Source organism: Heliangelus exortis, chromosome 3 (assembly GCF_036169615.1).
Source record: "Heliangelus exortis chromosome 3, bHelExo1.hap1, whole genome shotgun sequence".
Lineage (NCBI taxonomy): Eukaryota > Metazoa > Chordata > Aves > Apodiformes > Trochilidae > Heliangelus > Heliangelus exortis.
Window position 1 is genome coordinate 110985335 of NC_092424.1, and position 14263 is coordinate 110999597.

General features: G+C 46.0%; 1 protein-coding gene across 1 annotated transcript in view; it reads right to left on the reverse strand.

Annotated features, from left to right (window-relative positions):
* PKHD1 (PKHD1 ciliary IPT domain containing fibrocystin/polyductin) overlaps window positions 1-2722 on the reverse strand; it is a 265495-nt gene extending 262773 nt beyond the window's left edge. The window contains exons 1-2 of the mRNA XM_071742174.1: window positions 2554-2722; window positions 668-786 (exon numbers count right to left, since the gene is read on the reverse strand). Of these exons, the coding sequence (XP_071598275.1) occupies window positions 668-716 (49 nt within the window). The 5' untranslated portion in view covers window positions 717-786; window positions 2554-2722. The remainder of the gene's footprint in view (window positions 1-667; window positions 787-2553) is intronic.
* Window positions 2723-14263: the final 11541 nt, after the last annotated feature.

Sequence of the window (14263 nt, forward strand, 5' to 3'; positions counted from 1 at the left end):
GTCTTCTGACTCCAAGACAGCTCCTCCTTGCTGAAGAATTTTCAGAGAAAAACACAACTGCTTCCAACTGCAATATGTCATCTGCAATATGCTACAGAGTGCCTTTCATAAAGGCACCAAATTCTTAAGGTGATTTAGAATTTATTTTGGGAACCCTGATCCTCTGAAGCTAATAGAGATGAAGTACTGGCCAATTTCTTTTTTAGTAGCCAAATATTAGGATTTTGCAGAAGCCTTTTTATAGTGATACCCAGTTTCCTATTTAGCATTTCAGGAGCTGGGCAGCTTCTTAGCTGCACATGAGAGCAATTTCACCCAACACAACTGTTGATCACTGAAACCAAATATTGGACATAGTTGCATTGTGAACCCTTAATGTCAACATGCAGACACTAAAGTTTCTATCAGAAAGTGAATAAAAACCACGAGGCATCAGATGAACTTGGACTGAGCAGGGACTATTGACAACAAACCCACACAGCCACCCAGAAACCTCCACTGCCTATGGAAAGAGGGCCGTGAAAACCCACTGGTAAGGCTGTAGCCAATATCCCATAATATTCAACACCTTTTAGAGATGCTTCCCCATGTCTCTCTCTCAAAATCAGTCTGTATCCAACCAACTGGCAACAGATTTTGCAGTGGTTGAAGAGCACCCATCACCCACCTGCAAAGCAGATCAGCTCAGCACTCAGAAAGGATCCCCAAGGGCTCATCTTGAACTTTGGGTGGGTACTTCACAAGAGACTGGCTCCATCATCATGGCTTGGGGTTTGAGCACCTTCCCTGTAATTTTCAAACAAACCCTATTTTAATTCTCTTTTATTTCAAACCTGTTTTATTTCTCCAGTTTGCAGACCTGTGTTACAGCAGACAAGACAGACTGCAAGCTGGAATCAGAGGGCAAACACTGATTCACCTCTCAAACAGTGTAAAGGATCAATATATTGCAAACCCTACTCTTTTTTTATTTTTATGAATACAAATATTTGAGTCCCTGTAGTCTGGGAAGCTTTGTTCTTACTTGCTATCATAGGCAGTTAGATCATTCATTCCTTTGATGAAGCCTATGCCAAGAACTGTTCAAGAATTTAGAAATATATAATATATATACATTTAAAAATATAGACCATTAGCTTTACTGGCTTAACCCCAAGTTTTTGACTGGTATGGAAATAAGCACAGGTCAGTTAATTGAGCCACATTTTAGATGAGCAAGAACCTCGTATTCTCATCAACGAGCACAAAGTTGGGGACATCCTGACCCAGAACCTCCCTCAATTGTTTAAAAATAGTTCAGACCACCAAAGCCACAGGCATAAAGATAAAATCAAATAGCAAGATCATTTGGGATTTTTTTTATTGGTTTTATGACAGGATTCAAAGGGCAAAAATCATAATCACTGCATGAGCTACTCTATAATCAATTCTTAAAGGAAGAATTCATGTCCCTAACACAGAACAAAATAATGGTGCAGAGAGACCAATTTTCACAGTCCTGCTGCACCAGTCTGTTGGTGAAAAAAGGGGAAGAACAGACCTCAGCTCTCTTAAGGCCCAACTCCTCTTCAGAATGATAGTACCAAAAGCTCACGTGTGCTTTCATGTGGTGGTTTTGCTCTGTTGACCACGTGCACTGCACTGATTCAAGCCCTTTTCTACCCTGGTGAGTCCCTGTCAGGTCACCTGTTGAGAAAGCCTCAACAACACCCATAGCACTGCCTGGTTTGCTGTAAGACCCAGGAAAAAAATCCGAAAAAGCTTCCTCAGAACTGCTGAGTGAGAGCAGGAATAGACAGGGCTGCACAGTGGGAGAACTGTGCTTTAGCATCCTAGGAAAGATGCACCAGGAGAGTGACACTTTCATAGGTGAGAGCTGGGTAGAATTTACCCCATAACTATGGCAAACACAGTGTCTCCATCAAGTAAACTACTACCCCTTGCAGCACAGCACATGCATATCAAATCCACTGGGAAACAGATCCCAGTGAAGTTGGAGTGAAATTGGGGACCACTGACCATTTGAGATGACTGCAGTGCCAACACCTTCAAGAACACATCAGTTTTGTGGAACACTCAGAACCCCCATCCAGTTTACTCACTTTATGACCCTTCCTTAACCCCCAAGAAGCTGTGGATAAGAAGTAAATGACCTTCCATAACAGCCCACAGCAACCTGGCAAGTAAAGGGCATCTGTTAATGGTCACACCTGATAGGTTTGACCAGCCAGCAGAAACAACAGGTGCATCCAACATCAGGAATTTCCTGCTTTTTTCTTTCAGGTCTGAACACAAGAATAATTAGGCTGGAGTAATATAACAACATAAGATACCAAAAAAGCAGCAGTAGTAGCTTCTATTACCTGTTGTACCACAAGAGTTGCTATAACTGCTTGCTCTCTACTTCTTACACATTTTAACATAAGTGCAATTTGCAAGGGTCAGAGTTTTTTGCAGCATGCAAACTTCACATTTCAAAACATGCTCAAACACAAAAAAATAATTTATAATTACTTCTATTATTCTTACTAAACCTTTTCTACTATTACCTACCTTATTCCATTTGTTCTTCTTCCATTCCTCCAATGAACGGAGTGCAGGGGTTTCAATACCAACATGATTGCTCCATCCTTTTGACACCAACTCTACTGCAATTTTCAGTCTGAAGGTGGGTAAGACACTCAGCTCTGGCCCCTGGTGGGACTGAACCAGCCAGACTAGTTTCTCAGAAGGCTCAATGCCCAACACAGGCATCTCAGAGCCTTCCTTTGCATGTGCTTAATTATTAACCTAAGCTGCTTGCTGCTATTAACTGTTTTGGTGCAAGTCTTTAATTACCACAGTGAGAGCAACCTTGAACGTTTTCTTCCATATGACAAGATCCTCCAACAGGAAGATTATGAATCTATTTTATCCTCCTTCTCCCCCACAACATGACCAAAAAAATGGTTTCTTGATATGCTGGTATCCATCTTTCATAGCAGTTGACTTAAAATTATAGAAGCACAGAATCACAGAGTGGTTTGGGTTGGAAGGGACCTTAAAAATCAGCTTGTTCTACCCCCCATGACATGGGCAGGGACACCTCCCACCAGCCCAGGTTATTCCAAGCCCCATCCACCCCTGGTTCCAGGGATGGGGCAGCCACAGCTTCTCTAAGCAACCTGTTCCAGGGTATCTCCACCCTCACAGCAAAGAATTTCTTCCTAAGATCTCATCTAAATCTATCAAGGCTTCTTCTTTCTTCTTATGTAACCAGTGGTGGAAGAGTGGTCTCAGTGTCATTCAACCCATGGAGAACCAGGATGAGTGGACACCAAGATGAGTGGAGAGGTTGACACCCCAGAAGGGAAAGCCACCCTCCAAGGACAACCTGGACTGCCTGGATAAGTGGGCTAAAAGGAACTGAAGTAGAGAAGAGCAAGGTCTTGCATGTAGGAACACAAAATCCAGGAGTGAGCTCAGACTGGGATCCACTTGGTCAGAGAGCAGCCTTGTGGAAAGGGACCTGGAGGTCACTCCAGAGATACTTGGTCCTCAACTGTACAAAAAGGAGAGGCTGGAGAGGGTCCAGAGAAGAGCCACGAGGATAATCAGAGGACTAGAGGACATGCCATACAAGCAGAGGCTGAGAAAACTGGGTCTGTTCAGCCTTGAAAAGAGAAGGTTTAGAGGAGATCTTATGGCCATGTTCCAGTATTTAAAAGAGAACTACAAAGAAGATGGAGACTCCCTATTTAAAAGGAGTCCCACGGACAAGCCAAGGGGCAATGGGCACAAGTTGCTCCTGGGGAGGTTCCAATTGGAGAGAAGAGGAAATTTTCTCACTCTAAAGACAGTCAGACACTGGAATGGTCTCCCAGAGGAAGTGGTAGATTCCCCTGCTTTGGGAATATTTAAGTTGCAGCTCGATGAGGTGCTGAGAGATCTCAGACAAACAATAATATTAGAAGGGCTGGACCAGACCCTTCCAGCCTGACATTCTGTGATTCTATGATTTTTAGTACCAGGGAGCTGTAAGTCTTCAAAAAGGTTGCAGACTCCTGAATCCATGCAAATCTGATCTCAAAGATGTATTCTGCACATCTCTCTCTGGATAAAAAAAAACAAAAATCACACATCTCACATCAACAATAATATTAGAAGGGTTGGCAGATGATCCTTGATCCTTCCAACCTGCCATTCTATGGTTCTCTGTTCCTCTCCTATGATCCTTGATCCTTCCAACCTGCCATTCTATGGGTCTCTGTTCCTCTCCTGGCTGCAGGGAGGACTCAGCTCAGCCCACATCAGATGCTGAATTGTTCCCTGAGCATCACCCCTAATCCCAGCTTTGCACCCATCTGCTTCCAGAAATTTTTTGGTGGAGTCCCCTGGGACAGATTGCTGAGCTCCTGCCCTGGTCCCAATGCCTTCATGGAAATTTCCACTGAAATTCAGAGAAAACCTTCAAACACCACCACAGTTTAATGAGTTACCATGCACCAGGACATATGCATCTTCTTACCTCATCCCCAAAGGGAGGTGAAACAACTTGGTTTGTTTTCCCTCAGCCTTAATACTGAGATACTGGGGCACAAAGTCACAGGTAATCAACCTTCAGGGAAGTTCTGGAGTTGTGCCCAGCAGTGGAACCACTTCTGTTTGGTTTATTCCTAAGCCAGGCCCCAATGTCTCAGCTGCATATGGCCAATGATTACAGGAACCCAATGAAGGTTAACCCTATCCTGCTCAATAGTCTACTCTCAGTTGACTTGCTTGCTGGAATTACATCAGAAACATGGTCAGAAGAGCCAAATTCAGGAAATTAAAAACAAAACAAAAACAAACAAACAAAAAAAAACCAAAACCCACTTCCAAAAAAACCAAAAAAAGCAAAGCAAACCAAAAATGTATTGCCAGAGGCAGTTTCAAAAGGATAACTTGAACACAGTAGAGCCAGGTGTTGGTACCAGAGTCCAAGAAAGCCTCAAATGAAGAGATAGAGCAAATCCAGGGTCCCTCCAAGGAGTCCCCTCATAAGCAGGAGAGGACAGGGCTGATGGCTCAGCTACCACTTGAGCCCATGCCCCAGCTAGAAAGCAGAACCAGAATTAGGATGAAAAGCAAATATTCTTAGCACAGAGTTCAGAGAACCTGAGGCTAAATAGGGCTCCTTACCCAAGAGCGTGGGTGGGGGTCCCAGGTGAGACTGATCAGGGTTGTTAAGCTTGGTAATTTAGGATGATGTTCACCACACCTTCCCTCTTTCTTTCCTTCCCTTTCCTCCAAATCTGCCTCAGGGCCCTGAAGTTTTTGGTCCCAACACACCGAGTGACTCAGAAACTTGAGATCATAGTGAGAAAAAAAAAAAAAAAAAAGAGTAATCACCTCTGCTATTCTGCAGAGCAGTTTGTGATCCAATCCTAAGGAAACATTTTATTTAGGGAATTCTCCACAAAACGCCCTAGGCTGGAAGATCCAAAGGGACAAGGAATTTATTCTTTGCAAAAAAAAAATTGCAATTAGATAACACACTGCATAGGGAGCCATCCCCTTGGAGGAGTTGAAACATGGAAAGAAAGAAGGAAGCTGGTGATGAACATCATCCTGCATGACCAGAAACTGAGACACATCATTCAGACCAAGAGAGGAATGGTCAAGTCATGCAGGGATCTTGTAATATGAAGTGTAAATATTCTCCTACTACAAGCTGATGACTGAGCTCAGGTATGGTTACCCACCAAAGAGGGAAGCAGTAGAGTTTGATGAATAAGTGCATGTTTGTGTATGTGTGAGAGCAATTTTCTTCCCACTGAAGGAAAGTTCTGCTCAAAACCATCACCCAAGGCCATCTGGTTTGGTTGGTTTGCAGTTCTTGGTTTGGTAGTGGCAGATTTTGGCTGTGTGACTAGAAATAACCTCACACCCAGGCTCAGCCAGCAGCAGGAACCTGAGGAACATTCCCACGTTGATACCAAAAAGGACACAGAAAAAGAGAGGGAGAGGGAGAGGGAGAGGGAGAGGGAGAGGGAGAGGGAGAGGGAGAGGGAGAGGGAGAGGGAGAGGGAGAGGGAGAGGGAGAGGGAGAGGGAGAGGGAGAGGGAGAGGGAGAGGGAGAGGGAGAGGGAGAGGGAGAGGGAGAGGGAGAGGGAGAGGAGAGGAGAGGAGAGGAGAGGAGAGGAGAGGAGAGGAGAGGAGAGGAGAGGAGAGGAGAGGAGAGGAGAGGAGAGGAGAGGAGAGGAGAGGAGAGGAGAAGAGAAGAGAAGAGAAGAGAAGAGAAGAGAAGAGAAGAGAAGAGAAGAGAAGAGAAGAGAAGAGAAGAGAAGAGAAGAGAAGAGAAGAGAAGAGAAGAGAAGAGAAGAGAAGAGAAGAGAAGAGAAGAGAAGAGAAGAGAAGGAAAAAAAAAGAAAAGCAAGATTTGTGAGCAGTAGCTCTGCATCACTAGATGGGAGTATAGAGCTGTTGGAGATCTGCCTAGCACTTCCATCACAGCTGAAGGACAACCCAGCTGTCACTGCTCCTCTTGACAAGGATCCAGGACAGGTTTCTGTAGTGAAATGAGGCAACCAGGTGCCACTAATTACCAGGCAGTGGGCATGAGCTTGTGTTAAGCCCACCTGTACCTGATTAGGGCAGGCCCCAACTGCACATGGGCAGGATTAGGGGGCCAATAAAAGGCCTTTCAGGCACAGGTGGGCTTAACGCAAGCTCATGCCCACTACCTGGTAATTAGTGGCACCTGGTTGCCTCATTTCACTACAGGTTTCTGTTAACCCCCTTCATTTGAGGGAAAGGCCACGATCCAGCAGCCAGGGCACAGGAAAAGGAGGTGTGGGAGCTACATCCTGGGCTGCAGCAGAAGCAGTCAGAAGAGCTGACTGAGGGAAAAGATTCTGCCCCTCCACTCCCCTGACACCTCCATGTGGTGCTGGGTCCAGTTCTGGGGTCCCCAGTACAAGAAGGACCTGGAGATGTGGGAATGAGTCCAGAGGAAGCCATGGAGATGATCTAGAAGGCTGAAGCAGCTCTGCTCTGGAGACAGACTGAGAGAGTTGGGGGTGTTCAGCCTGGAGAAGGCTCCAGAGAGACCTTATTGTACCTATAATCTTTGTAGGGGACAGTAATGATAGGACAAGGGACTGTAGTGATGGGACAAGGGATGATGGTTATAAGCTGAAAGAGAGGAGGTTCAGACTAGATAGAAGGAGGAAATTTTGTACAGTGAGGGGGGTGAGACACTGGCCCAGGTTGCCCAGAGAGGTGGGAAATGACCCTGGTTCAGTTGAAGATGCCCCTGCTCACTGCAGGCAAGTTGGACAAGATGTAAAGGTCCCTTCCAACCTAACCAATTCCATGATTTTAGGATCCTATTCCTAGCTTTTTTGCTCACTAACACCTGATTTGGCCCAAATGACTTCACCCTCAAGTCACCTACACATAAAATTTTGATGCTAGTGCCCTGCTCAGAAAACCTTTTGCCAGGCAAGTTCTCTCCAAGGTTATCAGCATGGAAGACACCAAGGGGAGTGGGATGGAGGAGTTTTGCAGGAGCCAAGCAAGAGCTCCCCTTGTGCTCACCCTCAGCCATCACCAGCAACCACCTCACCAGAGGAACGTGGCAGTTGTTGAGCACCACATGGCATCACCCAGCTCAACAGCTGAGGGGAGGATAATGTGGGATAAAGTGAGGTTTAGTGAATTTGTCTGCAACCCACAGGAGCAACCTTCCCCTGCTCCTTCCCAACCCTTGGTGCCCCCCACCCACACCCAGGGTACGAACCTTTCCTGGCATCTCCTCAGCAGGGAATGATGTGGGAATGATGCCTGCACTCAACATCCACACTTTTAAACAGATCATAACACAGCCTGGAGGGAAGCAAACCTCATGGTTCTTCTGCCTGGACCACCAGCATCATGTTTGTGTCTTGGACATGGTTGTTATAAGAAGCAAGGATTGCCATGCTGGACACAGAGTGAGAAAAGACAACATGAAACTACTTGAGCTTAGGGACTCAGTCCAGACATGGCTCTTGGAGGAAAGTTGGTGATTTCCAACTTGACATTGTCACTACTCAGTGGCCTCTTCCAGCCCCTACCTACTGCATCTTCTCAAGCAACCTGCAACCACTGGATGCCCAGGGGTTATAGATGGGTGTCCACTTGCACCATCAACCTCCTGCTGAAACCAAATCAGGACTTCTACAAACACTGAGGTTCTGAGGCAAAGCTCCCAGACTCAGAAATCCTACATCAAAGATTTCAGCACTGCCCACAAGCCATCCCGTGGCTCCAACTTTGTGAATTCAGCTGTGAGGGGAATAAAAGCATCAAGGATTTGGGTGTTGTATCTCCATGGATCCCAAACATGGTGCTCTGCATGGTTTTGACCCAGACCAACTCATGTTGGCTGCAACAGTTCCCAAGGGTGGATGGTTCAGGAATCAGCATTCCCAATGCTTGCTCCTGATGAATATCATGGACACAATCCCTGAGGTTTTGAGGCTGGTTTGGACTTTAATAGCATGAGCATGGCTGCAGGGGCAGGAGAGGGGCCCATCCTGAGAAAGATGTAGCCTGGAAGACTTCACAGCCTCACGTGTCCTGCAAGGGCAGCCCCTGCGTTGGCCATGCTGCTCCTTGCAGAGCTCCCATCAGCTGCTCTTTCTTTCTATTAATACTTCACTTTTTGTGTATTGGCACAAATTTCCTAGCAACCAAGGTCACAAGAGAAGGTGCTAAGAAGCTGGACTGATTAATAATAAATCCATAAATCCCAGGGTTTGATGTCTTTTTTTTTTTTTTTTTTTTTTTTTTTTTGAGAGGCTTGTTAGACACCAGCAGGCAGGGTGCTGAGCTGGGATTTCCAGGGGAACGTTGGGGATTTGGACACCCAGCTCTGATTGAATTTCTCTCTTTGGATCCCAGCCCTCCTCCTTCTGGCCCTCAGCATCCAGCTGTGTGAAGGCACTCATTGGAAGGTGAGTTGGGACAGTGGATCTGGCATCTGTCACCATGCTGAAAGTGTCACTGGGGTCCATAGGGACTGAGTTTCTTTGTAATCAGGATCAAATGTTCTCCATAGACCAAGTAAATATCTCTCAGTTCTATCAAGCTGCACCTTGTGGGGTGAACTGCACCCACTGTGCCCCCACTTTCTATAGCTCTGAACATCCTTTCAATTCAACAAAAATCACTGCCTTAAATGTCTGCCCTTACCAAGCCCCTGTGTTTGGTCCTGAGTTTGCTGAGGTGCCCACTGTGGTGAGAACCATGCCCTTTCCATCATGGTTTTAGCCACAGGAGTCGGAATGAGATAAACTGGCTTGAGATTTTGGGTGCCTCTTGTCTTTTAAAATGGCTCAGAGAAAGTCCCACCTTCTAATGTGCTTTGAAACCATGAACCACTTACATCTGGATGCTCACAGGGAGGGCAGGAAGAATATTCAACCAGAAGCATGAAGAGAGGTTTTGAAGCAGTGTCTGGGTTTACCACGTTCAACCCTTAGCACAGAAATCCGAATATAAAGAAACTGATACAGCTGGTTCAGGAACATTTCTCAAGCCAGGAGAAGAAGGAAGCCCCTGGAAGGTCAGGAATGGTACTTACATCTCCTTATCTTTGCCATCAGGCCATGATCTCCCCAGCTGAGCTGCTCTCTTGCCTTGATTTACACAAAGTGGAGAAGGCAGTGACTGGTAACATGAACACAGCACCAGCTGATGCAGGGAAGGTAATAACTTACAAGAGGCTTGAAAGTCTGCTAAGAAGCTGAAAAGTAAGAAGTATCCTTTGGATTTATAAGGCAGTACAATGCCACAATATTTGTCTTTATTTCTCCTCCTTTGGACTTAAAGAAAAAAACAAAACAACCCCAAACTGTTTTATTTCCTGAAAGTCTCGACATTCATATTATTAACTTTTTTTTTTTTTTTCACATTTTGAAACCTTTTAAAAACCACTACTTCAGTGTACATTTTCAGCCCATAACTGACTCTCCTGGTTCATTTTCCTAGCCCATTGGCAAAGGGGTCAACTCTCTCCTCGGAGAGAAAAAATGTTGGTGCCTCCAGGAGCCTTCCCGCGTGTCTTTGCGGGGTCACTTTTCAGCACGATGAAACTCTGTTGAAGCTGTTCCCATAGCTACTCTGGCTGCATTTTAAACAGGCAGTGAACTTCTGCAAATACTAAATTTATTGCCAGTGCAGCTGCTTTAATGACAGGTTTGAGGCTTCTTTGGTTTCAAGGTTGAGTGCATCGTGGCTCACGTCCCCTGTGGTCGCGGAGGGGATGGGAGGCACCGAGCTGCCTGCCCCTGGCAGATGCTGGATCCTTGGGGATGCAGAAGGCAACAGGGGAAGGAAAAACCAGCACCTTGCAGGGGATTTGCTCATTGCATCTTCTGTCTGCTGGCCAGCATGCAGAAGGTGCTCCTTTGCTCCTGTGGGATCTGCAAAAAAAATAACCACGTGGGGTGGGCGTGGAAAATAAAGGTCAGGGTTGGCTCCCAGAGCCATCATGGTATGGAAATCTTGTTAAATAATAATTTTAAAAAATACAGCCATGAGAGGGGGAAAAAAAGCAACTTCAAATAAAGCACTACCTGCATTTGTGCTGTGAAACAATATCCTGGCATTGAGGTCACCTTGTTGCTCTCCTGAAAGGAGGTTGTAAGGAGGCAGGTGCTGAGCTCTTCTCTCAGGTGAACAAGGACAGGACCAGAGGAAATGGCCTGAAATTGCACCAGGGGAGGTTTAGACTAAGTGTGAGGAAGAATTTCTTTACTGAGAGGGTAGTTAGACATTGGAATGAACTGCCCAGGGAGGTGGTGGAGTCCCCATCCCTGGAGCTATTTAAAAACTGTGTAGATGAGGCACTTGAGGGGATGCTCTGGTGAGTGATATTGATATTAATACATGTATTTTATTGGAGGGGGGGATGTTATCAGTTGGGTACAGTGATCTTAGAGGTCTTTTCCAACTGTGACAATTCTGTGATTCTTCCCAGAGATTTTCCTCTTCTCACAAACTCCACATCATTCAAGCTTCCCATCAAGCAAGGCTCTGTTTCAGTGTGATGAACCATCACTCCTTCAGTCTCTGGGTTACAGGGCTTTTTATCATGTCAACAATAGTATCCAGGAAAGGCTACAGGCTCCATTGTGCTGGCTGCTCTGGAACCACACAATAGGAGTTAGTGTCTAGCCTAAAAGAAAAAAAAAAAAAAAAAAAAAAAAGGCTTTCAATTTAAATAGGGGCAAAGAAACACAATCCCAAACGACTGTGGGAAAAGATTTCTGCTTCAGACTTTGGAAACTCTATAATAACATCCCTACAAGAGAACTGCACAGGTTGGACTGCAGAGCCCAGAGACAGCATCGATGGTTAAATTCAAGAGGGCTCAATTTGATGGAAGAAATCTCCCAGGGAAATCTAGGCAGGCACTACTGTAGACCATAGCCATGGCATTTGCTTAAATAAACAGCTGGTAGCAGATTGGGTTTCCGAATCAAACTGCAGCCCTGCACCTACTGAGCTCCATCCATCATTGGTCTTTCATTAGGGAACTTGCTCTTGGCCTGGTCCCCAGTTCCCAGGGGATTCATTCAAGCCACCAACCCCACCACTGTGCCCAGCACTCTCTTTTCTTCCGTCTGTCCCTATCCTGGTGGCAAGGTGAATGCTCCCTTGTTTCTCATTTGAATATTAAATTCCTCCTCTTGGAGGAACTTTCCTTTTCAAAGCCCCATATCCCCTCCATCCCTGCTACCCATGGCTCAGCAGGGGGAACAGGTGGGACAGCTGACCCTGGTGAATGAAAGAAGAGCACAGTTTCACTCCTTTCACCCTTCCTCAGAGCCTGCCACTGCTGTCAGTGATCCCCCAGCCCCTGGGGAATGGGGATTTGTGTGTCTTAGGCACATGAAAGAAAAGAGCTTGCAGCAGGCTGCTCCCAGGCTTTGCTTCACCTCCAGCCCAGGGAATGATTTTGCCACTGTATTCCTCAGGGTTGGAATCAAGTGACTAATTTTTTTTCCTTTTTTTTTTTTTTTTTTTAATTAGTCGCACAAATTTGTTTCTCTGTGAGATGTACCACAGCCCTGCAAAAAAAAAAAAACAATTATAAAGGGGGGAAAATCATAAAAATTTACAATGACCCCAGCTGTGCAGAGAAAGGTGTGAAGCAACCACTTCATTCAGAGCCAGACCTTTTTCTGTCATCAAATCTTTGGGGTGGGATTTGGTCTCATTCATTTACCTTAAGTGAGGCTCCACAGCTTGTCATCACACAGTGGATTTGAGCAGAGTATTTATGGTCCTTCTCATTCTTTAAATCCATTAATCCATCATTAATACACTGCTCCCAGAAGGATCCCTACTAAGGTGAATTCACTTTTGTGTAGCAGTCTGTGAGACACTTCTTGGGAGGTTGGATGAAGCCTTGTGCAACCTGGGCTGTGGGAGGTGTCCCTGCCCATGCAGGGGAGTTGGATCTTGGTGATCTTTAAGGTCCCTTCCAACCCAAACCATTCTGTGATTCTCTGATGTTGTCCTTCTGTCACGAGTGAAAACCACAAAAAAGTTTGGTGTAGATGAACACCAAACTTGTGCAATGAGAAAGCAATGCAAGTACCTCAGTAACCTTAAATCTGCTCTGCATTGCCAAGGTCAAAGAATAGGTTTCACCATAGGTTTGGTTAAGGTTGATTTTTATGGATGCATTAACTGCCTGCCCTAAACCAGGGGCTGGGAGCAGTATTTTCTCCAGTCTCAGCTATTTCTGGTTGCTGGAAGCCACAGAGCTCCCACATTAGCTCAGCAACAGCACTTACACTGGGAGCAAACAGTTTTACACTCCACTGAGCAAGAGCAAAGCCTTTTTCACAGCAAGCTCTGCTTGTTCACTATGAAGGTGCTGAGCCCCTGGCCAAGGTTGTCCCAGAGAATCTGTGGCTTCCCCATCCTTGGAAATATCTCAGGCCAGGTTGGATGGAGCTTGGAGCAACCTGGGCTAGAAGGAGGTGGCCCTGTCCATGGCAGGGGGGTTGGAACTGGATGAGCTTTAAGGTCCCTTCCAACCCAAATCACTCCGTCATTATATGATCAGCTTGGCCTTTCCCATAACCATTTTAAGGCAAAAATACAGCTCCCTGAAAGCAGCAGGAAAGACTCAGTCCCACCAATGTGGGACAGCAACATGCCTGGGTGGGTGAGGAACTAAAGAAAATGATGCCATGAGTGCTGGCACAAGCATCTTGGCCCTTGGTGCAACAATGGCTGAGATCTGGTAACTACATTTTATTTTTCTCCTAACTGAAGGTGTCAGTGATGTTTCAAGGTTCAGCTTTTCCCTCCTGATGGGGTCAGTCAGTGCCCAGCACACCTGCTGTTCTCAGGATTTTTAATTCATTTTCCCACTCAAAACAATTTTTTTTTCCCACCTTTTCTTCTGGTTTTCTCTTTCTATTCTGAGTCTTCACAAACTGCCTGAAACCAACAGAAAACCATTTCCTACCCAGGCTTAAAATAATGATACTTCAGTTAAACCACAACAAGACTATTTTTTTTCCTTCCCCCAGCTTTTCAGTACTATCAGAGACCTCCCACAGTTCTAACCAAGACATCCTTATTCCTGCTGCTGCACAGACCCAGGGACCCAACAAAGGGAGGAAAATCAGAAAAAGGGAGAAGGAAATCACAGCCTGGTGGGGTGAGGAAGGCTCACAACCTCCTCACTTAAGTGCATGGGGAAATGCTTGAATTCAGAAGTTTTGCAAGGGGTTAAAATGCAGATTGAACACCCAACCCCTCAAAGCAAGGAGATCCCCTGATTTTTAGGGCAGGGGGGCTCATCCAGGCCACTCAGATGCTTTGCAGACAGTCGTGTTTGGCCTTTTCCAGCACTGTGCCTGTGCAGGGAAGGGAGGGAGGGGAGGGGGGGGATGTTAAAAATAAAAGTGCCAGTGTTCCTGCTGTCAGCCCTTTACCCACCTGTTCCTCTTTGAGCCCAAACGTGTCCACCTCTGACCCAGCTCTGGGACCCAGGAGCTGGCCAGGCTCTGCCCCCCACCCCTCACTCCCCATGGCAGCTGTGTAAACCTCAAGGGCAGCAGCTGGGGGAGCAGAGATGGTGCCTCCAGCTCCTGGTGGAGGGGGTAGCAAAGGAGATCTGCTCCAAATCACTGGCCTGATGGTGGGGATTCTGTTTGTTGAAGTCTCACCAAGTTTGGTGCTTACCCCTCTTTAAAACCCCAAGCCCATAAATCCAGCTCAATTAGCTCTG